The sequence below is a fragment of the Poeciliopsis prolifica genome, unplaced genomic scaffold (assembly GCF_027474105.1).
Source record: "Poeciliopsis prolifica strain line A6 unplaced genomic scaffold, Auburn_PproV2 SCAFFOLD012, whole genome shotgun sequence".
NCBI lineage: Eukaryota > Metazoa > Chordata > Actinopteri > Cyprinodontiformes > Poeciliidae > Poeciliopsis > Poeciliopsis prolifica.
In genome coordinates this window covers 13,221,803-13,248,814 of record NW_026562387.1, presented here as the reverse complement: position 1 = coordinate 13,248,814, position 27,012 = coordinate 13,221,803, and the positions used below count along the sequence as shown (strand labels likewise).

General features: G+C 38.6%; 1 protein-coding gene across 1 annotated transcript in view; it reads left to right on the top strand.

Annotated features, from left to right (window-relative positions):
* The first annotated feature begins 63 nt into the window (after positions 1-63).
* The window catches only part of ptprn2 (protein tyrosine phosphatase receptor type N2), a 139,340-nt gene continuing 112,391 nt past the window's right edge, over positions 64-27,012 (top strand). The window contains exons 1-3 of the mRNA XM_055037541.1: positions 64-384; positions 16,664-16,714; positions 25,132-25,245. Coding sequence (XP_054893516.1) covers positions 300-384; positions 16,664-16,714; positions 25,132-25,245 — 250 coding nt within the window. The 5' untranslated portion in view covers positions 64-299. The remainder of the gene's footprint in view (positions 385-16,663; positions 16,715-25,131; positions 25,246-27,012) is intronic.

Sequence of the window (27,012 nt, the reverse complement as noted above, 5' to 3'; positions counted from 1 at the left end):
TCGTTTCTAGTTCCTCTTGCCGTCAGTCTCCTCTCCTCTCGCCATGTGTGCTGCTTGACGTCAGGACCCAAGGAGGGGCTCCGCCGTCAAGCTGGTCGCTGTTCGTGGTGCTGAAACAACGCCTGGCTTCGGCGGTGCCTGAGCGAATCGTTCCGCCTCTCGCTGCCATTCCGTCTCCCATCACTTTTCATCTCCTGTCCTGTGCAGCCTGTCCCCCCGTCCCCCCTGAGGCCGAGGCTGAAAACATGCAGTTTTAGCGAAGGTGTGCGGAATGGATTAGTGCCGGAGGCAGGAGCGGTATGGATTCTCCACGGTGTCCCGTCCTCGTCGCTGCGCTGGTCGTCTGCCTCTGCTCCACACCTGCCGTATCTGACAGGAAATTCGGTAAGAAATCCGCTTTTTATTTATTTATTTTTTTAAAGAGCAGTCCACTGTCCTTCCCAAATTACACTTTCCCCCGAGTGGGATCGTCTCTGCTTTGTTCCGTCGTCAGACTGTGCAGCCAAATGTCCAGATGCATAAACAAAACAAAACAAAAAAAACATTTAGTCTATGCAAAACTTCAGGGGGTATCCTGCCGAGTTTGCACATTGATGGAGGAGGCTGGATGGAGTCCGAAGATCCATCATTAGGAAAAGTTACGTAATCTCGTAAATGACCTTTTAGACGCAGTTCTGACTTGTTTAGATTCACTTGTAGAAAATGTGCTAAACTGAATGTCATGAGAAATATAAGAAATGTGCAAAAGATGATTACAAAATAATACAAGTTGTCAAACAACTGGTAAACATCCACTATCATCTGCAAAACAAAATTTGTAAGTAGCTACAATAAATGTTATTTAAAAACTATCAGTAGCTAAATTCAAAATGTGATAAAACTACGTTACAGTTAGAGTGGAAATCAGGTTAAAAATGAAATATAAATTATTAGCAGAAGAGTGAAAATGTGTACATTTGTTTTTAAAAACATGGATTTTCTGCTGGCCTCAGGTTTTCACAGGAAGGCTTTTCCAGAGGCCAGAGCTGAAATTTGTGCCTCACACTGTGTTTTCTCTCTCACTTGAGAAAAAATCAGGGAAGATCTTCTCATAAGCTCCAGGGATCTGTATAGCATACATGATAAAAGTAAATCTGATTTCTGTAAAACATACAGAAAACATTTGTGAAAACATACATGCTCATTTACGTCAAGCCAGATACACCAAACTTACTTTACATTACATATTTATTATGCAAGCTTTGTTTCTGGTCCTCATAAACATTTTTTGCTGGTGACTTTTCAGTCTGAGAGCAGTGGGAATGTAAAAAAAACAGAGCTTCATTAAATCAACACCAGGAAGCACATACAAGATCCATGAGTAGTCTGGAAAAGTTTGGAATTTGATTTTAGTGGTTTTCAGGACAGGAAATGAAAATTGGACTAAGGAAAATATTCATATTTTCTTTTTACCTTCTTCCTATAAGTAATTTATGCTTTGTGTTATTTGTGTCTTTCTTTCTTTCCTTCTTTCTAACCAAAGTCTTTCCTTTTTCCCTCTTTCCTATCTTACTTCTGGGCTAATTTTTCTTCTTCTTTTTTTCTTGCTTTCTTCAATCTTGCCATCTTTGTGTCCAAACTCCATTCAATTTCTTAAGTCCTCTGTGAATTTCTCTCCTTCTCTGTGTCCCCCTTTCCTTCCTTTCTTTCATTTCTTTCATCTTACCTCTTATTTGTGCCATTCAGCTATATTCTTTCCTGTCCCTCAGTGCATGCTGCCACTCCTTCTTTTTTGTTGTTCGTTTAGTATATTCTTCATTTGTTCCTTTCTTCCTGCTCTCCTTTCTTACTTACATTCTTCATTTCTTCCTAAAAAAAATAAGGTTGAATATTCTAAATATTCTTCTATTATTCTTATGCGTTCTTTATGGAAGGCCTCAGACATAAGTAAATAGCTTGATTGCATATATATATATATATATATATATATATATATATATATATATATATATATATATATATATATATATATATATATATATATATATATATATGCCAGCATATAGTAGAAAATCTGTTGTGATAACTGAATTTATCACAACAGCTTCATATCACACCTACTGCTTCATTTTGTGCTGCCAGAACACATGACAGCACAAACTGGATCATGAACAGGAGGCAAATATAGGTTTCCGGTTGGCATCCGAGATCTGCAATGATTCATACAGACACCGAACGAACTGCATCATCCTCAGTATATTTAGAGCAGGAGAGTGTCATTTCCCCCTTTTATTTAAATCAGCATTCGAGCCTCTTCTTCAGTCTTCTGTCTCATCTCATACTGTTTTTATGTTATTTTTTTTCCCAAGCTGTTTGTGAGTTTATGGATAAGGATATTTGGTAATGATCCCTGTCTTATTCCCCATGTGAGTTATTGAAAAAGAATTTTCCCACTGCAGTCGTGAAACACTAAGCTCTTGATTGCGAGTGTCGTGAAAAACTGGAGATACTTTTTTTTTTTTCATTAAACAAGGCCCCCTGCGATTTGCAGCATGTAGAGCTCTGATTCAAAGTAAGCTGGTGTGATTAGTATGTGATGGTATAAATAGTTCTACGGATACATATTTATGCAGTCTGTGTGGGAGAGAGACAGAAAGGGTGTGTGATGCGTGGGAGTCCAGAAAGTCTGAGAGCAATGAAAACCACATTAGGAGTTTTAGTCTGCAGCTTAATGTTTCAAAAATGCAAATATTCAAATAGCTTGTATATATCTAATTTATAAACAGAGTATGCTTGTGTTTAAGTTAATCCAGCAGTTCTGTGGACGCTTCTGATGGAGACCAAGAAAGCAGAGAAATTAGGGAGAGACTCAAAAAGAGGAGGAAAACATCTGACAAAGAGAAGAGGGATGAAACCTGAAATCTATCGCGGCATGGTCATTCACTGACCAAAGGGTAAAATTAATCAGCTAACCAGCCAAGAGATTAATGGTAACTCCAGAGTAGGGGAGTTACTCAAGAACTACTGTCCTGCAACTTTCAGAAGGTCATTCAGTTCTGCATAGACCTGGTAATGAAATGTCAATTCTGATGTGTTGGAACAAGATTGCATCTAAAGTCTACAGCATGGTAGTCTGGCCCTGCTCTATCTGGACGACCTGCAGAGATGTTCAGATACTGTTGGAAAACCTTTATCAGTTGTCTTTTCAGCATACCGGCTTTTATCTGAAGACCCGAACACCTGCAGGGCACAGGAATTTGTTCTTACACTTGAGGTGGCTAAAACGATAATCTTTTTTGTTTTTTTTCTGGCCAGAAAATGCCTTAAACTCAAGTACAGGACTTTTGGAAAGTCCCGATAGCTCCCTCCCACTATAGAATTTTAAAAGAGGCGCTATTAGAAAAAAGTAATTGGAAAACCAGTCAGGAATACAGAAACATATGAAGGAAGGTGCTCAGGTTAGATGAGAATAACACAGAAATTTTAAGCCTGTATTTATGTGTGGCTCAAAACTAACACTTAATAATGTTAAATGCTAACTGCACTTACTCTGAGTGAAACAATTTGCAAATCCCACAGTTTTTCTGATTAGATACCAGAACACATCCAACTACGGTGTGATGTTAGGCTCACATCGAAGTTACAACCTCTGAGGAAATGGAGCTCAGCTGAACCAGATGCTGCTCACAAACTGCTCACAAACTACCGGGATACGTTTCTTAAGAAGATACAAGGAAGCCTGAGGTCAGAGGTGAAGATTCACTTTCCAGCAGTACGGTGAGCCCAAACTTATAATCACATCTAAAATTAAATGGCTTACATTATAGTATACTTGTTAGAACGGTCAGTAACACTTTATTTGACAGGCGTTGAATAAGACTGTCATAAACATGACATAACACCTGTCATGAACATGAGTAAGTCTTCATGAATACTTATGATTGTTGTCATAAACTGTCATACTGAACAGTCTAGTCAAAGTCCAGATTTAAGTCTCTAGCAAGGCTTTAAAATTGCTGCTCAAAATTTCTGTCCATCCTAACTAACTAAGTTTGAGCAGTTTTGCAAAAACAAACAATAAATAAACAAATTATGAGCGATGTTTATCTAAATGTAACCTGGTAGAGCAATTCTCCCCAAACTTGCGACTAGCTCAATAATGTATTGATGAGGGCCAAACCTAACTGCACTGAATAAATTTTATATTTTAGCAAAAGTAAAACAAACAAGCAAAGAAAAAACACAATGTACTGTTTTTATTCCATGTCACATTTCCACATTTATTTTTTATGTGGCAGTTTATCTGTCACATAAAAAACAGATAAAACACTTGTTCAGGGGGTGTCGATACTTTTGCAAGGGTCAACTTTACCAGCCAGCTGATAAATTTGCAATTTGCTGGATTATGTATAATATCCACATTGGTGTGTGGTGGTTTGAAATACCTGAGATAATGCGCTGTTTGTTCACCTTGAGCCAAATGACGTCAGAGCTGCTTATTTTCAGCGTTCGCTCAATGAAACAAGACCATAAAAGGGTTAAAGTGCTAACTTCCTGCCCAGATGACTCACCAACCATTCTCCAGTCTGACGCCTGTAAGTGCCATTTAAAACTAGGCTTGTGAATTAATCAAAAACTGAGGTATTTTCTAATTATAGCACTGTTACTCATATGAAACATAATTATTTGGATCACAGCATGCTGTTATAAAAGAAAAAGAAAAAAATGCTTGACAATGACTGATACAACCTACGTTTGGGGGGAAGACGCAAACTTATTCTGAGAAAGTTATTAAAAAGCCTCCTTTGAATAATGACTGTGTTGTCACCTGAACAGAGTTTACCCAATGGAAAAAGTGCAGAAATTGATTTTGGTGTGCAGCAACACTCTACAGCTTTGCCTTTCAGATTTGCTATCAGGAATGTCGTTAAGATTCCATGCGGCATCTCCATTCTGTTTGCAAGGGGTACGGCAGTGCTTGGAATCCCAACAACAGCTACGGAAAATCCTAACTGATTTCTTTTCAAAAAGACAGTCGTTCTCCAGCTGCAAGGTCACGCTTTGAATCATTAGGCAGTGGAACATGAAAGTACAGATCCATTAAGACACGTGTCATGGATTTGGCAAAATGAAACATGTCAGTGTAAGTCCTATGGAAGTAGCCCTTTGTACACAAATGGTGAACAGAGCATTTATTGTTGATTAAGGTGATAACTACAGGCTTTTAAGGATTTCAAAACACTGTTTGCAGAAACAGCTCTCTTATACTCTCAATTTAAGATGAAGTACAAATGTTATCTCCACTACGTACATAAATATATAGTATTCTAAGCTTCTGCTGCTGGAGCTTTTCATTGCGTGTGGCTATCATCAACCATCTTCAAATGCACACAGACAAGTTGATTCATAGGCTATCTGTTTTGGCACAGGCCTCCTTCAGGTGATAGATCTCAGAACTGAGTGGTGACATCAAATTCTGATAAAGGCGCTAAATCATCACAGGAGGATGAAATATGATGTAAATGTTCATACTTCTCTGCAGGCTTGGTCAAGTGGTCTGGATTTGCACCATTTTGTCCCATCATAAAATGAGGAAAATTCACATCTAAAACAGGTGTAACTTCAACTGGAGTGTTTATGAGGGAAACAAACAAATTGGAGATGTGTAGCAGGACACTATGGCGCAAGACACATCAAATTTAATTATAGTCTCAATGTTTATTGGCATCCTTGCTAGGATGTGCAAAATCTTTGATTTAATTAGATGATACTATGATTATACTTCAGGTGGGTTTGGATCAGAATAAAGGATCGATATTTGGAACAGCACTAAAGGCCACTTTTAAACTCTAGAGTTGCAGCTCTAATGGTGGCAGTATTTTGGAGTTTATCTGTTACATTTGTTCTGATTTTATAAACTTTATTTTTATATTTTTTTGGTTGAGGTGTTGCATGTTTAGACAATTGTTTTCTTCTGGTTTTGTATGTTGTCCATCTGGAAGAATTTCTGCTCTTACTTTGTTACTTTCATATGGTTGCTCTGATGCATAACTATGGCAACAAGTTATTGTTTTTACCACTGGGACCAGCTGATCAGCATTTCAAAAGCTCAAATAATACCTGAACTACAACTCCAAAACCCAGAGGACTTCAAATGGAGGCTTCAAGAATGCAGAGCAAGTCCAACGAGCAGAGAGAGCTCCTCTTGTCCAACAACAAGAGGAGCTCATGTCTCCACAAAATGGCAAACTGCAGTTTTGCCATTTTGTGGCAAAAAATAAATAAAAAGAAGGATTCTGGGAATGGTTTGGAATAGAATGTCAACATATGACTTATTTCAACATTGACAACTGTTCCTCTTGTGTAAAGACCAGTTTTGTGGTATTTATGACTAATTTTAGCTGTAAATAGCTGCAGGTCCTTCTAGCCTCTTGATGGATTCTCTACTTCAGCATTTCCCTGGTCTTCAAGGCACACTGCTCTGCATGTTTTAAATGTTTCCCTGCTTGATCCCTTCCTGATTTGTCTGATTCAGTTTCCTGTTTGCTCATGTTTTTGCCAGTTAATGATATTACAATGTTTATGCTTGATGATTGTAATCATAGTTAATAATCTGGTTAAGCAAAACAACTTTTTGAGATTCCTGGGTTTTCTGACCAAGGTCTTCAGGCTGTGCCATGTATGACGCTATAATCTTTTTTTTTTTAAATTACTTTAGTTAATAAATAACTGAATGTAGTAATTTTTCTCATATAGCTTTTGAATCTTGTTTTGTAAGACACTTTGTGATTTCAGGTTTTAAAAGGTGCTTCTTCTTTTACTCACGTTTTTCAGGTAATGAAACCTCATTTTTCACAGCTCTGATGGAAGTGAAAACATAGATCCAAAGAGAGGAGCTAAAGTGCTGCAAAACTAATATAACCCCTCTCTCATGCTCTCAATAAAGGTTGTGGGGCAATTTTTTCCTGCCTTGGGATTTCTGAGTCATCCTGTCAGATCTGTTAGAGGGTCAAAGTGAAGCACAGTGTGTACAGTTGAGACTTTATTGACACTTTGAATGCGAAACCGCTCTGGAATTCTCTAACAGCGTTGGCTCAATAATAACCTTTTGGTTGGAGCTTTATTTCACAGAACATCCTCTCTTTGTGTGCAGGGTGGTTAAATGAGCATCCTGTGTGTTATTTGCAAAACCCATTTGCCAAAATAAATGAGCTCCACAGCTGCTGCAGTCAGTGTGAGAGCCATTGATCAACATTAGGATTTTCTGGCATCATCTGCTGTGGGGCATTAAATGTGACTAGTCTTAATAGTAAACACCTTACAGTGTAAAAAAAAAAAAAAAAAAAAAAGAAAGAAAGAAAGAAAAAGGAACATTTACTTAGATAAAAACTTTTATTTTTTGGCAAATTGTCTTTTTGGATAGTACCAATCATGCACTTGGTGATTAATTCAACTAAGTTATGAAAAACAAAAGAAGAGAGGTAAAGAATTGTAATTAGGTTTAAGCATCACAGAGATGAACTGCTAAAATAAGTGGAATTCTGGACTCAAATATTGTGTTTTGAAGAACAAAAGCTCTAATTTCCCCATGAACCTATGTGAAATACTAACATATTGACTCATTTAAGCTTGGACTACTTTAGGATGGCTCAGAGAAACACAAATATCACCCCAATCGGCTATTCTAATGTACTTTGTTTCTTTTGGATTAAGTTTCACACTTAAAGGTGTAAGTACTGATTTTCTGATCATGAAAATAACTGGCACTAGGCCGCATATTTATGTTTTGGGACTCAGTGACAGCTGATATGATAATAAGCAGTAGCACATTGAGAGCAAAGTGGTTTTCTGATGTCTCTTTGTCAAACATTAGAAGCTCTTAAGGGAGACAGAGATCACTCTTGCTGTGTCGAGTAGACATGTTGAGAGAGTATATATAGTATATTTTTTAGACTCATCTCTGCTCAGACTCATCTCTTGGTTTTAAGATATAATTTGCCAATAATCTGAGTAAAGAAGGAAAAATACAACTTGAGAAGGAGAATGGTGAAAAGAGCTGTTCAAATGTAAGTAAATAAACTAAAGTAATTAATGTATTGATAAGCAAGAAGAATATTGATTTCCTTGTTGCCTTCAATCTCTCTGCTGGAGACATTGAGTCCTCACTTTCATGCAGCTATAACTATGATGTGCACTCATGCACTGCTGCAGACCAAACACATCTTTATGCAGTAGTAATACCCTTTGGCATATTGATATGTTACGACTACAAACTTCAGTGCATTTTTACTGGGATTTTAATTGGCAGGCAAACACAAAGTATTCGACTTTGTAGACTGTTATATAAATAGCCATAGTTTTGAAAATGATGTACAAATCTAAAATCTAAAATGTGACTTACATATGTATTAACCCACCACTACTTTGATAACTCTAAATTAAGTCTTGTACAACCAATTACTGCAACCTTACTTGAATTCACCTACATAGCTTAAGCTCAGTAGTATACTGTTCGGTGAAAACCTCAGAGGTTTATAAGAGGATATTAATGAACAAACGGCATCATTCAGACCAAGGAATACAGCAGACAGGAGAAGAAATATTGGAATAAAAACACCTTCCTGTCAGTGGATCAGTTCCCCATAAAGCAGTGCCACCAACACCCCAATAGTGGCTGGTGGCTACTTAAGCTGAGATCTATGAATTTCTAGGTTGGTAATTTGGCAGTTGACTATTTTATCAATCAATCAATTACATTTTATTTGTATGGCACATTTCAGCAGCAAGGCATTTCAAAGTGCTTTACATCATAAACACAAAAACACAAAGTCATGCAACATAGAATAAACAATACATTGTTACATATTACATTTCAAAAACAATTCTAAACAGGTGTGTTTTTAGTTGAGATTTAAAGGAAGTCAGGGTTTCCGCTGTTTTACAGTTTTCTGGAAGTTTGTTCCAAATTGTTGGTGCATAGATGCTGAAAGCTGCTTCTCCTCTCTTGGTTCTGGTTCTGAGGATGCAGAGCAGACCAGAACCAGAAGACCTGAGAGGTCAGGAAGGTTGATACAACAACAGCAGATCTTTGATGTATTGTGGTGCTAAACCGTTCAGTGATTTGTAAACTAACAACAGTATTTTAAAATCTATTCTTTGAGCTACAGGGAGCCAGTGGAGGACTTTAAAAACTGGTGTTATGTGCTCTATTTTCTGGTTCTAGTGAGAACGCGAGCAGCAGCATTCTGGATCAGCTGCAGCTGTGTGATTGATTTGTTGGACAGGCCTGTGAAGACGCTGTTGCAATAATCAATGCGACAAAGACAAACGCATGGATGAGTTTCTCTAAATCTGGCTGAGACATTAGTCCTCTAATCCTGGAGATGTTCTTCAGGTGATAGAAGGCCGACTTTGTAATCGTCTTCATATGGCTCGCAAGGTTCAAGTCCGAGTCCATCACTACTCCCAGGTTTCGGGCCTGATCGCTATTTTTTAGTTGTAATAACTGAAGCTGTGCATTGACTTTAGATCATTCCTCTTTAGGTCCAAAAATAATGACTTCAGTTTTATTTTAGTGTTCAACAAGGAGTTTTTATCGCTCAGAGAGAATTCCAGTGAGCGGCCGTGATGCACAAACCCATCTTCTCCTGAACTTCACTTTTTGGTGACACAGACCACATACGTAGTATTCTCATGTCTAGCTTTTGATAAGGCCATGTAGAAGTTCTCTGGCACATTTTTGCATTCATTTTTAGTTTGGGTCATTTGTGTGTTGATCGATGTAGAGGACAGTGACGCTTTTGTGAAGATTAAGAGAGATCTTTATGCTTAGCGTAAAGTAATCAATACTGTTTCAGCTGTGGTTAAAGCAGTAATCAGGCCTGTTTTGTCTCCTGGAGATATTGATAATTACTTCACACAATTTATCAGTGCAGAGAAGTGGTACTTTTCTCTTAGTGACTAATTTATTTTCCTGTTCTGTTTCTTGTTTTATATCAGTCGTCTTCCTCCTTTATTCTGCTAAGATCCATTCCAATTTGCAGCACTTTACAAAAGTATTTCTACCCTAAAACTTTTTCACGTCATGTTTTAAGTGCATTGAATTTCTACAGTGAAATAGTAAAGATCAAAGCTCGTATGCTAGAATGGCCCAGAGAAAACTGGGTCTGAAGATTGGATGAATTTCTGTTTTCATCAGGTGCTTTTCTGATAGTTTTGACTAAGGTTCATTGACATGCATTTCATTTGTTCCATTGATCAAGTGCTTTGTCCTGCTTTGGGTTGGAACATCAGGATGAAAATACTAGCAGCACTCGGTGTGATGCTAATTCAGAAACTCTGAAGCAACATGTAATGATGATCTACATTAATGCAGGTAAAATGGAAACTGACGTTTCTTTTGCAAAGAAAGATGTTTTCCCTTGGTGGTATTTGGTGTTATTAAGCCACCAGCTCCAGGCTGAACAAGAACCTTGACATTTTTCACTTCCCCTGCATTTGCATGTCGGTTCATTTCACATGTGCAGAAAAATGGACCCCAGGATCACTGCAACGGTGAAATGACCTGCAGTTTATTTTGAGTTCAAGTGGCAGTAAACCTTTCCCCTCATCTGGAGAACTTGATATTTCCCTCCTGGTCAGGTTGATTCACTCAGAGCTCCATGGAGCGTGACAAAGAGGATGCTCAAGTGTTTGACTTGCTCTGGTTCTGCACTTCAACTCTCAATCACATCTCAGATGAGGGGAAGAAAATCAAACGTCTGAATCACTCAGAGCAGGTTGGGGAAAAGGTCAAGCTAGCCTATTTCTGGGTCCTCGGTTGCCACGGCGATGCCATCTTTAATTCATGGCAGTTGTCGGGAGCTGTCGCCTCAAGCTGGAAACTGAGTGACTGAGAGTGACCCAGTTGAGTGAGAATTCGGACAGAATTGTTTGTGGTTACGCTCCTCCAGATGTCAGGTGGTCTCAGGTGGTGTCAGGTCCTCTCACTAGTCAAAGCGACCTCAATTTCTGAGCCTCAAGCATTGGCTAATTACTCTCTGAGGCTTTTCATTTGTATTTTTGTGCTGCAGGAGAAGTTCTGCTCTCTGGAAACAAATCTGTGACTTGTGTCAAAACTTAAAAAAAAAAACCCCATTCATTTCAATAACCAGTTAAGTAAAACAGAGCAAACAATTTAACCAGTTTTCCTTTATATTGACTCTGATTAAGAATTATTTGTATTTCTTTTGAACTCAGACAACAGAAGGGAGTCATGTTTTCGTCCAGAACATTGCTTTCTTTACAAGTTGCAGACATGAACTCATGATCTGTAACCTCATTCATATACAGTCATTTACTTTCTTCATTTTAGTAACACATCTACTTTCAAGACAAAATGTTACCCTGCTTCCCACTTTATTCCACTCACTAATTGAACCTATTACACAGAATTTATTTAAAATTTTTACTTAGCTGTCATTTTTTTATTTGGAGCTAATAAAACTAATTATATTCCCACGTCACTCTTATTAAATTATATTTCCTATATACACCTTTAATCCGCTGGAGTTGTCATGTCAGACCACTAAGTGGCGCTGTGATTTTAAAAAGTCATCAAAACGCACATGCGCTTTTGATACTTAGCGCTTCATTTCAAGAACTGCAACCCGTCTCTGACGAAGTAACTGTGCATGTAACAATTTTATTTGTCATATCAGAAGTTGCGTTCACCTAAACAGGTAAAGTTTAGGTTAATGCAGTGTAATGCTATCCGCCATTGTTTTTGTTGATATTTGCCTCTATGTTATTTGCGTAGAAGAATCACTGCCGCTAGGTGTTCTGCGCTTTCGCTGCTTTTACACCTGCGAAGTGGGGCACACCTCAGTGGGTGCTGATGAGACCTTGTTTGAAAAAGACTGATCTTTTTTTCTCAAAGAATGAAAAATGTTTTTCTCAAAAAAACGCAAAATGTCCTTTGGTTGCATTTGCAGACAGAACTAAATTATTTATCTTACTGTTTCTTTTTTAGTTAAGATGCCTCTGACAGAGGCTCAACTCCAATTTCTGGTTTCCTTCTAACGCTAACCTTCTGGTTTTGATTCTGGCAGGCTCTGGCTCATTTCTATAATAAAAGCACTCTTCCTAAAACAAAACATCATCTGAGCATAATTTCCCTTTTAAGCAAGATGACTTGATTTGACTTACGTAATGCCGAGCCCACTGGAACTGCTTTAATTTTAGAAAGGGAAAGCCATAATGACTCAAGCTGTTTCGATGTAGACATGGTGTCGGGCGTGTGGTGATTTGCTTGCAGGTGATGTTCTCTTCTGTCCCTGCTGCAGCCATTCTCTAACTACTCTGCTCCCTTGTGCTTTTATTGCAGTTGTCACCCTCTGCGGCTTTCCAAAATGGCTTTTTTGGCAGGCAGCACATGTGAGTGTGTGCGTTTGATTAGGAATGAGTCAGGTGTCCCTGCTGGTAGCTTATATTTATTGTAAAGGATCCCACAGAGTGGATGAAATATGTCTCTTAGCTGCAGCAGGCTCTGGGAGTGACTGCCCTCGCTTCCAGGCTCCCAGTATCTTTCCTTGGCCCCCTCTGATATCGCAGATGGTAGCCCAGCCCTGGCCAACCACCTGTGAGGGAAACTATCACAGACTTCTTATTCAGGATGTGGTTTTGGCTCTCGGGGACGTTTTGAATGTTCCAGGCAAGGTCAGCCAATCGCAGCCAGATTTGTCAAATCTACAATCTAACTGATGGATTAATAGGTTTGAAATATGTACTTTTACTGTACATATTCTTAAGGTGACATTCAGAATGCTTTTCCCTCCTCTTTGTTTTCACGCCTCTGAGGCTGGACACCCACGCTCTTTGTCCCTGACACACAGGGATATTTCAGCTGAAGGTTAATAGTTTCCGAGAGTGTCTCTACGCAGACGTATGTGTCTCCCTCGGTGCAGATAGTTGTAATAAAACCAAGATACAGGTCGTAGAGTCCAAGCTGTACGTGAATTTTGGGAAGTCTTTAATTTTAACAGCACAAAGTAAACAGTTTTATTAAAATATGTAGTGCTGTCATTTTGTTTTTATTGTACCCGATTTTAGCTATCTTCTGCTAAAAAAAAAACTGCATCACGAACTCACTTCAATTGCTGACCTGATCCGCATGGATTCCTCCCCGCATGCTGTGTTTATGAATCAGGTCACATAGCGTCTATTTCTGGAGGGGGAAGCTTCTGCACATTTAGAACACCTGCCGCTAGCTCACAACAAGAGCTGCCACTTGAGTAAAACAAAAAGTCAAAAAAAAAAAAAACCGCAACAACCTGAGCTGCTTGTTTCCATGGCCAAATATTAAATTGTCATTCTACAGTGTTGAATGAATCGACACTGTGGAACGTTCTAAACCTAAACTATTGCACTCTATGTTTAGGGTCATTGTCCTGCTGGAAGGTGAACCTCCATTTGGAGCCTCTAATCTCTTTAGATGCCTTTTTATTTAGCTTTCCATCAACCCAAAGCAACTACTCTGCCATTCTGTAATAAAAGCATCCCCACAGCATTGTACTACCATTACCATGTTACTATGTTAATCTCTCATCAGAGGTCAACTTAGATTTGGAATAACTTAACACCTGAATTAATTATTTTGCTTGTGTAAAGTTGAAAAAATATCTGATTTCTTACTGTTGTGCTGATGTTTTACTGAGGTTGTGTTTATTATGAAAAAGTCAAAACCATGGCACTAAAAGAAAAGGCTGTCACAGATGGAAAAAGTTAAAAACACTGATATGAGAGTTAAATCGCAAGAAGACAAACAATTCAACGTTATCTTTTTTTGGTCACTTTGCACTCAAATCCCTTCATTCATCAAATCAAATCAAATTTTATTTGTACTGCACATTTCAGCAGCACAGTATTTCAAAGTGCTTTACATCATAAACACAAGAACACAAAGTCATGCAACATATAATAGACAATACATTGTTACATATTACATTCATCTTAATTTATTGATGAGCTGTTTAATTATCATAATGGTGACAAGATATAAAAATACATTGCTATTTTTAAAAGAAACATCATATTTGTTAAATTATCTTGTAAACTTGTAGAATTAAATTAGACGATCCAGGTTGGCTTTGCCAGGATGTCTCATTAAGATTTATATTCTCGTTTTTTCTCCTAACAAACATTTTTTCCCAGCCTCAGGTAATCGACAGCATCCACTGATTGCATTTTAATTAAAAAGCGCATTTTAATCATCCCTGCACTGGCATGTCGCGGAGGGTGGACGTCCCATTTGCCGTGTCCCTGCCTTTCACACAAACACACACAAAAACACACACATTATATCTGAATGACTGTCCCTGGCTGGGTGCGTCATTAGTTTAAAGTCGTAATTAATATTGAGAGCTGACAACGCCTCCCTGAGAAGCCGTTGAATTATGCAGGGAAGTGATGAGGAGGTAAAGTTGAACTGACTGACACTAATTGCAGAACACAGAGATGCACGGTCAAGAGGGACAGTGTGAGTCCTTCAGCACTAAATGAGGTTTTCACACAACTTGGGTCTTGTGTTTGTGGTCTCACCACAGAGTTGTGTGACTTTTATTTTGAAAAGGGGCATGCAGAGCATATATGTCCAAGCACATTTCCAGTTTGTGTGGAATGGGGAAACATTGAAGAAACACCAGGCTCGTCTCCTCACACGCCCTGATTTCAATATGCTCAAGTAAATATGCAGTTTTCTCTTTTAAACGTGCCAAATTTAATCAAAGGCTTTGGCATAGTCATCAGCTGCCCTTTTGGTGACAACATTGAAATTTACACAGACACATCAGCCATTCTGGGTTTAAATTTAAACATTAAGCATAAAGGTGATAAAACATTTTTTTAACTGTTTTGAACTGCAAAGATGTTTATATGTACATAATTTACAAAGGGGTAAAGCTAGTGCTTTATTTTATTCTAATAAATTTACTTGACTAAGTTTCTTGTTTTTCATTTAGAAATTCTAACCTTTCATCACATTCGTTCTGGTCTTCTTATTGCAAAGTACTGCTTTCTGTCTGCCCATTAATATGACGAATACATGGTGTATGGAACAAAATAATATTCAGTATCTTCTTCTGAGTTCAGAACATTCTGCTTTTCGTTACCAAGAGCTTAGTGACCCTGCAGCACAGCAATGATGCCTCCCTCTGCATCATTAAAGAGCCATTTTGCTGACATATCAAGGCCATTAGCTCTGAAAGGAACAATTTCATGAAAAGCACCCTCTGCTCCTAAGTAATATAGCTTTCCAGCATCTGTATAATTATATCCCCACATACGTGTGGCCAGAAAAAATTAAACGGAACAGATTAATGATGCTGATACCAAATCTGCAAGCGAGGAAACTTGAACGAACTTCGGTAACTTTCTCTCTCGTCCACCTGTCCTCATTATCTGTCCTTTCCGTGTCAATCGATTAGCGGGCCTGCTGCACCAGTCTCTTCTCATTATTAAAGAAGTCTGACAGAGTCGTCTCCTCCTTCTCAGCCTGTTCTTCGCTCACAGTCATGAGCTTCTCATTGCCGTCCATCGAGGCCATCGGAACAAGAGTGTGCATCCAATTCTGTCACTCAGCCTGATGAGCACAGGAGGGAAATAACAAAGATAAAAGATTAGCTGAGAGGCAGCCGAGGCTTGGCTCAGTTGTTCTTTCTATTTCTCATCTTCGTTGCCAAACTGTAAACTCCACAAACTCTGATGTGTGTCTGTCCTTTTCTCGGTTGTTTTGAGAGGTTTAGAAACAGTTTTAGAGTTGGGTTTTCTCTAGGATTCAGGACTAGACTTTGACTGGACCAAGTCTAAAGACTTGCTTTTACTACATGCACCTTTTCCAGGAATTAAGGTAGTTTTCTGGGGGTATACCCTTTTCTGATACTTTTACCAGGATTAAAAAACAAGTTAGCCGGGTAGAAAGTTTACGCTCAAGAAAGGATGTTAGCTGGAGGATGAACCTCCGCCCCACCCATGATGCTGCCACCAATATTGCCAATAATTAGGTAACTTCTGAAAGCAATTACCTGGACTCTTTTTTTTCGTTTGTTTTTTTAATAATGGGCACCAAAGTAAAACACACTCATTATGCTTGTGGGTCTATGGTTCTACCCACTGAAGTGTGTGGTTGTAACATGACAACCTGTAAAATTCTTAGAGACCTTCAATCACATGACGGCTTAACTGTGATACGTATCCACATTCAGCAGGTCCCCTTTGGTTCTTAAGAAATACAAAATGTGCAAGATCACCTTTGCTGATCAGCAAGCAGAACAGTGAGCCCTCTTTTATTTGCTGCTTATCCCCAGAGAGAGATATGAATGCAGGCAAGAGCTTCTCATAATGCTGCCGCCATCTGCTCTTTTATTAGTCTGGAACATCGGTTCTCCATCTGAGCGTTAAAGTTCATTAATATTCATACAACAATCATATAGTGAAACGTTGCCAATGGAGTTCTGGTATTAGTGTCAGAGTCAGGATAGGACAAGTCACACTAATTAATGACTGAACCATTAGCATCGAGGCTCTCGGTCCAAGTCAATGTACCACTTTAACAAATTTTATGGCTTCTTCTGAACAAACAATTTGACATTCTTGAGACATTTTGAAATGTGTTTTAATTGGCTCTTCTCTCTGTTTCCCTGCCCTTAAGGTTGCCTGTTTGAAGATGAGCTCTGTGCACCGTATGAGTTCTGTGTCAATGGTAAGTACAACTGTAATGTACATTACTTCTCGGTGTCCTGATGAAACACCGAGAAGTGTTTTATCAGGACACCTCTACTTTTTAATGGTGTGGGAAAAAAATGAAATACACCTTTATCAGTTTCTAGCTGTGGACAAGAAAGGAGTCAGGTCTGTCATGCTGCCATGTCTTTTTATGTAGTCAAGTATGTTGGTAGGTCTAAAGGAGTTTTTACAGGGCTTTAGACATTTAACTTGTGGCTTTGCATTAGAATAAAGAAACATTAACATATAAAGGCAATGAAAATGTTATATTTAGTGATTTTTTTCTCTAGTTGTTACCATGCGATATATGCAAAGACCTTCCACAAAGGATGACACAAGTAATGCAAGAAATATTGTTCTTTTTGTCTTCTGGCTGTGGATTAAATGCTTTTTGTAATCATTTTGTCCTATCAAAACTGATTTCCTATCGTAAATATTGTGAAAATAACCTTGTTTGTTTCAAGTAGCTTTTATCACACTAAACTAATTTTATCTAGCTTGGCTGAAGGCAAACATGGCTCTTAGGGTTGTAATGATTGGCCTAGGCAAATCATGTTTTGTGTGACATCAATTGTTTTAATCTGCATGGGTTATGTATGTAGCACTTTGAATTGCCTTGTTGCTGAAAAAGTCCTATATAAGTAAAATTACCTTACCTTAATTTACCTTATTTATGCATCAATGTAAATAAGTCATACATGTCATCTACCTCTATGATGTGCGCCTTTATTGTAGTGTGTGTATTTTAATGAAATCAATTTAATTTTGTTGTGATGTCAAACATTTGTTTTTTTTACGCTGAATGATCCACTGACCAATTCGGGTTGAAAGTTCAGTATTTTTGTACACAACTCAGTAAAGAATTTGACCTCAAAAGTAATAATCTTTTAGTAAACCTATACGCCTTTTGGAAGAATAAAGTATTACATTTTTGTAGAAGCATCAATCAATACAGTTACACACAGTTGCCCAAAGCATAGGTATGACTTTTTCTGTAAAGCTGGTAGACAAAGGTTGCATATTGTAAACTGTGACTAAAGGGTTAGATCTCGACACACATACTGTTTTAGCTCAGTTTAGATGGAGTCAGATGGGAAAAGCTCTAAAATAGGAACACATCTACATGAGCAGAGCATCACAATAACTGCGGCATTGATTGATATTGTAACTGGTTTCCCGTCAAATGATGAGGTTTTCCCTGCACACCGCGAACCTCTTATACAAACCATTTTGTGCTGGAAGATGGATGTGTCTGTCCCTGTGGTTGCCATGACAATGTTTCGGCTGATGAATGCATGAATGAAGGGGGGAAATGTCAGGTCCTCCCGACGAATCACACAGCACAAATTGTAATTTTGAAGGGAATTGAAAGGAGGTGAATATTGAAGATTGTCTTCATGTCAGCCAAGGGGACTGCAAATGTATTCCCCTATGCTGGAAGATTTTTATGTATGGAATAATCCTTTTTATACTGCCTCTTTCCCTGCAAACATTTTCACCAAATGTCTTGTCTCTGAGGTGGCTTTGTAGTTTGCCTCATTTACTGTCTGCAAAGTCTCGACTAACTGCACCTCTTACACGTCACGACGAAGCAAGCCAGGGCACAACTTGTACTTGATAGACAGTAGGTCTGCTGGAGAACACAATGTGACTGAATCTTGGAACCAGAAAAAAGAACCAGAGCTGAAAAAGATAGGACAAGTAGTATTTGTTAATTTAAAATAAAAGTAAGACTTCTGGAATATAACAATTTACATTTATTGTATTATTTTGACAGTTTTTTTTTGTATGCCATGCTAATCTAATAAAAATACATTATTACAGAATGCTATGGATAAAAAATGGTTAGATTGGGTTTCAGAGCAGCTTTTTTATGCATATTTAGATTCAGTTAAGCTTCCTGAATTATCCATAACTCATAAAACCTTCAATACCAATAAGCTTAATTTCAAAGGAAATTACTCGTTTTGTCAAAGACAACTCCAGAGATAAAATGATGTTGTGCAAGTTCACTGTTGAAAAGGAAATGATTCCGAGTTACTTCATGAGGATTAAAATTCAAATATTTATTGTTTTCATTCCTCATCTATACATTTTGAGCTAAGTTCATCACCTTGAACACAAACTATTTCAAATTAATTTCAAAATTTTGTCAAAATAAATACATTTGTATTTTTCATGTCTAGAATGAGTTGAATTTGCTAATGTTTCTTGATCTATTTATGAGATAAAATTATAAAAACTGATCACTATTACAATATATGGCTTTTCTATTTTGAAAATCATTTACTCCCTTTATGTCATTTCATTAGTATAATATATAATGTATTATCATGTAGTTCAATGCTGAGTGTTCACTATGTCCAACAACTACTGGAGACCCTTTATAGACAAGGAGGCTTAAACAATGGATGGATAGGTTGAAGAAACGTAAAGCAACACAGTTTATCAAAGCGCCATTAATTTTACCTTTATGTCACTCGATTGTCACGATCTAAACTTTTGTCAAACTTGACAGGTATTCAAATCCGTCCTGAAGAAAATATGAAATGTTATAATTTCTGGGTTTTTTTATATTATACAGTTTCCTGACATGATACAAAAATAATACAGTTTATATTGGATGTTTAGCATGAAAAAAAAAGCTTGGGGGCCTATAAAATACCTGAACCATGCTCAGTTGATCTATTGTGTTTGGATGTGCACTGTATTGGAGCAGCAAATGTGGAGCCCTGCTCACTTATTTCCATATTAACCCAGTTTCAGGGGAACTGGGTAGGGAGGCAGGGCTGAGGAGAAGCCACTTTAATTACAGATCCTGCATTTGTTCAGAGGGGAGACTAATCGAGGGAAACTGCTGACAGCTTAATAACAAAATATCTACTGGCAGAAAGAAGGTTCTTCCTTAGTGTAGGTGCATTAGCATATAATTCATGTTAATGATGTGTATTCCACACCACTGTCTCTATCTGACTGAAATGGAGTGTCAGCAATAAGCTGCGGATATGTGCTATAAAAGCACCATAAAGTGAAGAACTTGAATAGTGCATGTGTTTTCCACACAGTATGTAAATTAGCAGATATTAATGAGTTGTGTCACAACCCTCTGTGGCTGCAGTGTGTCTGGCCTCTTTCACTCACCACTGGACTCTCAGTGAGCGGCAGCCACAGCACAGACAGATGATGAGTGGGTGTAACTAGGTCTGCCACTTTCACTCTCTCAAAGTCCCTGATGGAGTAACCTGGTTTATTCTGGGCTGGGCCAAATGCTTTCTTCTTCACCCAAGCTGTTGCCGTGCAGGGTGGTTAAGGGGGGTGTTTGTCAATAGTTTTTGTGGAACATGACTCCAAATCATTTACAGAATTTTTTTCTGCACAGCATATCTAAATATTTGAAAGAAAATTCAGCTCAGGAATCTAAAATCCCATGGCGCATGCTTCTTGGAACATCATTGGCTGGCATTTGCAAAACTGCCAGTCCAGGAACGCCATTAATTTTCCTTGACTTTGATTGATTGAGGCCCCAAAAGTGGAGATAAGGAACACTTAGTTTCTGCAGTGGTGCCAAGACTTTGTGTGCTAATACCTATCAAAGTATATTTGATGTTTAAGCTATAATAACAGTGTTTTTAGAGCAGGGTCTCAATGGGGCATATAAAATCATGACTGCTGATAACTGCTCAGTATAACCCTGATAAGCATAATAGTCCTTATCAGGACTAATAGTTGAAAGTGAATTTAGAAGGAGTGTCTTTAGTATTTAACAAAATTACTGTCATTGATTGAAGAGATAATTACTATCCATCATTCAATCTCTTGCAGTCAACTCACTCTCTTCAAAATTCTTAGGATAGTGCTGCTCTAGACGTTTTTCTTAAAAGATAAGTGATTACCTGGGAAGGCATTTTAATTTGCTGCTCTCCAGAGTGTTTGACTTACTAGTTGAATAGGCTAAAACCAGAGTGCAGTGGATAAGTGCTGGATGTTTCCCTCGGGGCGTCGGTTGGCTCCTATTAAACACTCAAACCAACAGTGCAGCATCGATCTGCGGTTATCCCGCCTCCTCTCGGGCCAATACTGTCTGAAACGTCTGATCTGTATTTTAAACTGAAGTGATTTAGGTGATGCTTCTATTGACCAACGAGTTGAACAGCAGAGTAAACATAAAAGATGCAAATATCAAAGTCTGTACAAACTGAAAAGAGGAGGTTGGATTTCTGTATTTACAGATGAAGAGACTGTTAAAAGAATAGAAATGCAATAATTAAACTTATTTATGCAGCAAAACAGAATCCAGTTGGCAGGATGTTTTTGATGCAGCATGGAGAGTCTTTATTTATTCCTCCATTTAAATGTGCATGAATATAATTATCATTTCAAAGCTTCAACTGTCATAGCTAAAAGGCCAAAATAGCCTGTAAACACTCCATTAATCATAGCCTGATCACTTTAGCTTTTGTTCCTGAACCTTTTCTTCATTAGCCAACTGCATCTGGTCCAGTCTTGGGGCATTGATTTAAGCCCATTCATTTTCATGACAAGAGCTACGCAGCTAATACACCTGTTCACTACGTCTTAATTTGTCTCCCGGGTCCGTTCGTCTCTCCTCCTGACATACAGTCTTTTACAGATGCTGTGCTGACTGTCAGCTTTAGTACCAGCTCCTGTTATCCTCCAGCATTAGCTTTCACAGTTTAAATAGCTTTAGAGTCAGAATGGTGTTGCTGTCTGTCACAGTGCGAAGAGAGACAGCGTCTGGATTTAAAGCTCCTTTTGTTTTCTAGCAGGAAATTTTCTATATTCTTGTCAACACACGGCTTATTTACATGAAGATGCTCTTCTGCGGAAGTGCTGCTATTAGATAGTAGGTGTTTTTTTTTATATATTGCTCATTCCATTATAAAAAGGCACATATCACCCACAGATAGTGCTGTAAAAACATTTTTTGTCAAATTTTAATATCAGACAACAGCTAAATTACGGGAATAGGCTATCCAAACCATGTTAATTTAGTTGTTAGTTATTTATCTGATAAACCTTCTTTGCATATATGTTTTTCAAGCAACATACCCTGATTTGATATGTTGCTTATGTGAATCAAGAAATCACATAAGTCGGACCTCTCTGACTTCTTGCTTCAGAATCTTAACAACAAGCCGAATTTCCAACAATCGGTTTAACCCAAGCATAAGTGGGTTACGTAGCAGGACAATGATCCGAAGTTCAACAGCAAGTTGAATGAGTACTAAAAAATTGTAGCTATGACTGGAGAAGTTTCTATGTGACTGTTTGTGATTGAAAACCCTCTGAGGTAACTGAACAAAAACAGTTGCTAAAATCCTCATTGAAAAATCGTTTTGTATTTGTCTTTGATATTAAAGCTGGTTACATGATCTCATACCAATTTAAGTGTAACAAAAAACAAAGGAGAAAGATGTCAGGGTGCAAAAACTGTTTTGTAATACTGCATAGGATTTTTACATATAGTGTATGTAGTTGATCAAGGCCTTTAAATATTGCTCAAAGACAAACCAAAAAAATTCATCCTCATGCTAAATATTTCCACACAATCATTGACACTTTTTAGAAAGAACTCCCCGCTATTTGATTTACCCAGCCTCACTGTGCGTTATTTTCAGCTTCTGACAAGCCTCTATGGATGTAACACATGCTGCGCTCCTCCAGGCCTGAAATTAAAATGTTGCTTTTCGCTGTCAAAAATAGCGTGGGGGAAAAACTGTTTTTTTTTTTTTTTTTCTCTGAGCTGTCAACTACAATGAGCCTTGTTCTGATCCCTCTGGTGTCAGGAAAGCGAGCAGAAAAGTGACAGAACAAATCTCTGCGTTTGGCGCCACCTCGATAATTCAATCACTTGTTAACGTTCGCCAAACAAGGATTTCTTTGTTGCAAAGCACCTTGAGCCTCTATATTTAAGGCTCCGAATCCCTGAACTTCTCTTCACTAACAGGAATATCCCTGGAAGTGGACATGGGATATCTGCCATCAGCAAGAAAACAGGAGGATTTAGAACATAAGACGTTGAGCGATTACCACTTTCAGAATGTTTTTCTATGTGTGACAGGAAAAATTGGGGCTTCATTTTGTGAGTTATGTCATCAGGGATGGTTAGAATAGATTTCTGGCAAACAAAATGAGCATACAAAAGGCAGTTGTTGTGCTTTGATGCACAAAATTCTGTGGGTGGAAAGTTTTCCTCTGCTCAAAATATCCGCTGAATATTCTTCTCTCTTGAGTGATATTTCTCTGGCTCCTCCAAGTTTTGTCTGTTCAGAGTTGGCATTTGAGACGGCGACATCTAGAAAACACTCACTCCTCCTGAAGGAAATTGCCAACTGTCAGATTTCATACTTTATGTAATAATTTCTCGCTGAATTTTACTCTAAACACAAAGCACAGAAACAAATATGACACTTTCAATTGGAAATCACTTTGGAATTACCTGGTTCATGGGGAAAATTACTTTCGGCAAGCTTGTTTTTTCTGAGGATTTTGAAGTTATATCTTTTTGTGGTGACTCAATATTACATTGTATACCTTATATAAAAGATGGACCACATGACCATCATTTTTAATGGTCATGTGGTCAGGTTGTGTGCACATTTCTTTTGCACATGTGTTTTTCCTCTGACATTTCTGACTTGTTTGTGAAACTCTGGCTGAAATGGTTGCATTCAAGTCCAAATATATGACGTTTTTTCTTATTTCTGTCACCCGTAGCAATAGAAAAAAAGAAAAGAGAGGAAGTGGAAATAGGTTGGCTAGAATCAGATTCCAGATGTTATCGATCGCGCTTCTTATTTGAGGTCGAATGACATGGGAGAAAAACCCAGATGTCTCTCTCCCCCAACAGCATGCTCCAACTCAATTGTGGCCCAAAAGGATAATCCAAACTAGAAGATCTATAACGTAATCCTTTTCAGATACAGACGCGTAAAAAAAAATAATATTAGATAAAAGTTACATGCTTTTTGGTCCTTATTTGAGAACATTTATAGATTCACTACACATAGAGTGAAATACTTCAAGACTTTATTTCTAGTAATTTTGATAATTATAACTTGGAGATAATAAAAACCAAAGAATCAGTGTCTTAAAAGTTAATATTTAAATGATCATTCTTGGTCTTTGTGGACTCAGAAGATTGCGAGAGCCAAAGCTCGGCATTTTATTTTAAATTTGTCTTACTTCAGTTTAAGGCACATGGTGGCATGTATGCTCACCACCTCCTGTGTGAAAGCTGCTAGAAATTAAATGAAGATCTATGTGGGAGTTGGGTGAAGAGGTCATGTGATCAGAGCATTTCCTTTTGAGACTCCAGGGGACACAGACAAGAGGCTGGAGAGACCATGTGTCCCCTATTGTTTGGAAATGCTTTGGTATCCATCAGAAGTCACTGTGTAGTGTCGCTGGACCTGTTAGCCCTGCAATCCGATGCCAAGTAATCAGAAGTCAATGACTGGATAAAAATCTGTGAGCTTTGCAATCATATGTTTTCCTGCTACAGTGTACAAACTGAATTAGAAGTGAAAAGAGAAAACCACAGCATGTAATGAGTATTAACTCTTGTTTGTTTTGTGGTTCCAGGCATGTAGCCGAGCATCCGTCTTATTGATGTCTGCTGTCACTCCCCAATGTCTTGAGGCTAATTAATGAGAGGCTGTGGTGTATGACCAAGTGCTGAAGCACATCATTAGTCCCCATCTAATCATGGCACCATACCTTACACAGGCTCAGATGACTGCATTGCTGACGGCTCTCCTATGTGCACATAGAGGAGACGGCTCTGACTTCATCTCCTGAGGCCGCCTCTCCGCTGAACTTCACATTCTGCAAGCTTTCGCCACCGAGGTTCAGGAATTCATCCTCCTGTCGGAGGAAACATGGCGGCTCAGTTCATTTAAATTCCTGGCCTTGTGTACGCTGACTGCTGCCTGACCCCCACATGCCTCCCTAAGCCTCTGCATCCTTCAGAGGTCCAGACCAGCCATTGAATTATGGGTTGATAGTCCGTCTGTGCTGTTGGTTGCCTGGCAACCCAAGCGGGAGGCCTGCTGATAGAAATATTACCAAGGTTTCAGATAAAGTCCCTTCTGCCACAAATGTCTGCTTATCGTGGAGCTGTCTGAGGAAGAAATGTCAGCTATTACCCCCCCTTCACAAAAAAACACAATACAGAAATTCAGATGCACAAAACACTGCAGGAACCTCACAGCGAAAGCTTTTCATCTGAGCCAGCAGATGTTATTTGGCATCAACAGAACAGCAGAAAGAGTGCTGAAAAACGTGTACCGTATGCGCTTCTCACTTTGGGGTGCAAAACAACACCTCATGAACCTGTTTTCGCCATTTCCCCTCTGTCTCCTTCTGCTGTAGATGGAGTGTTTGGAAGGTGCCAGGAGTTGGCCGGGGCAGACCTGTACACATACGATATGTCATCCTCCGCTCTCCAGCGCCTCAGGATCCTCCTACAGAAGCTGGCTCACAGAGGTACAAGCTTTGTCTGAGACTATCTTTTGCATTCGTCATCTATCGGTGGGTCACACAGAGAATGCCTTTCGGCACGAGGCAAGCCGCATCAGCCAAGCTGTCTCTTTGGCAGGCACGACACACTGCCACAGAGCTAGAACGGGTCATTTGACTCATATCGGCCCATTGTTTGGCCGTCCACGCTTAACACTGACAGCCAGTCTTGTTGGCTCTCGTACTAGTTGGACATTTAGAGCTAATTTTGTGGATGAGTAACTGTGAGTTGTGCAGGATAATCACATCAGTCTCTCCCACCCAGTCAGTGGCTGATGATGAGCTTTAAAGTAGCTCACAGCTTCAGGCAGGTTATAGGCATCTACGCGATGAACATGCAGTGCCTTGCACACCCCCTGAATCATTCAATATGTTGTTGCATAGCACTCATCAAACTTAAGTGTGTTCTATTGGTATTTTTTGAGTCAGATCAATATAAATGAGTGCAAAAGTATAAGGTGTACATTTTTTTGTGTGTGTTTTTGAGATCTGAACAGTATGACATGAAGCTATATTCACTGTTCCAGGTCAGTATTTCTTTTCAGAACTGCAACTCTTGGGTCTGTTGTTATATCATCTTTGCCCATTTTTCCTCAACAGCTCAGTCAGGAAACACCAATCTTCAGTTCTTCCTACAGATTCTCAGTTTGGATTTTGATCTGCACCATTCTTCCACAGAAATAAAGTGGGGATGATGTGTTAGATATGATGTGAAGTATTAGGTTGTTTTTTTTAATCTCCCATTTAGCTCAGAAGTTGAATTTTGTTCTCATCTGATCAGAACACCTTCTGGAATTCGTAATTTGCAGAAGAAAATTATAAATTCAGGTATTTTTTTCTTACACTTCAAAAATAATCACTGCTTTCTTTCTGAAACAGAAATTTCCAATAAAATGCTATGTAATTATATTTAATTAATTGCTTGAGTGTGCACTGGTTATCATGTCAGCTGCAAAAATATTGCCTGGAGATATGCATTGTCATTAAAAGTTCTAAAAGAGATTCCTATAGTATCTCTTATGGCTTCATGCTCCTGCACCAACAGTTATGCCCCACCAGGGAGCAGTAGAAACCTTTAACAAGACCATGACCACACAGGTCCTCCATCCAAATTGTTTTTGCAGGTCACTCTGAGCCTGAATCTCTTAAGTAGGCATGGACAAATGTTGAAATTTATTAGAAGCATGGGTAAAGTGGGAAGAAAAGAAGCATGAAATAAAGAATAATTATTCAAACAAGCCTGCATATTTGTAATAATTTAGAATTGGAAATAAACGCATGAAAATGAGGAGGATGTAACCGCATATGTATTATTTTTTTAGATCCAATTACCTAAATGATTTTCCTTTTTATTGTTTGACCTTGTGCTTTGACCTTGTGCTTTAAGGCAGCCTTTTACAGACATGACATCATCACTTTGAAACATTTCTCCCCTTCACCGTCTGTAAGACTCCCGTCTACAGATGGGCGTTATCTGGCGTTGAGTCCACAATGCGCAGTTAATGCTCTGTGGCATGTTATTCTTATCAGCTCTGCAGCTATTGAAGTATCATTTTTGAGGTGTGTAGGTTTGGGGGGGGTCCTTTTTGAGCTTAGACGGGTTTGTAGAGGCCATTGTACTGTTAGCTAAATTGAAGAGATGAAGGAGAGGGAAAAAAAAACAGGACAAGCATCAATGGAATCGATTTACAATCCTCTTTATCTTGCATCAGAGCAGGTAGAAATCACACAATC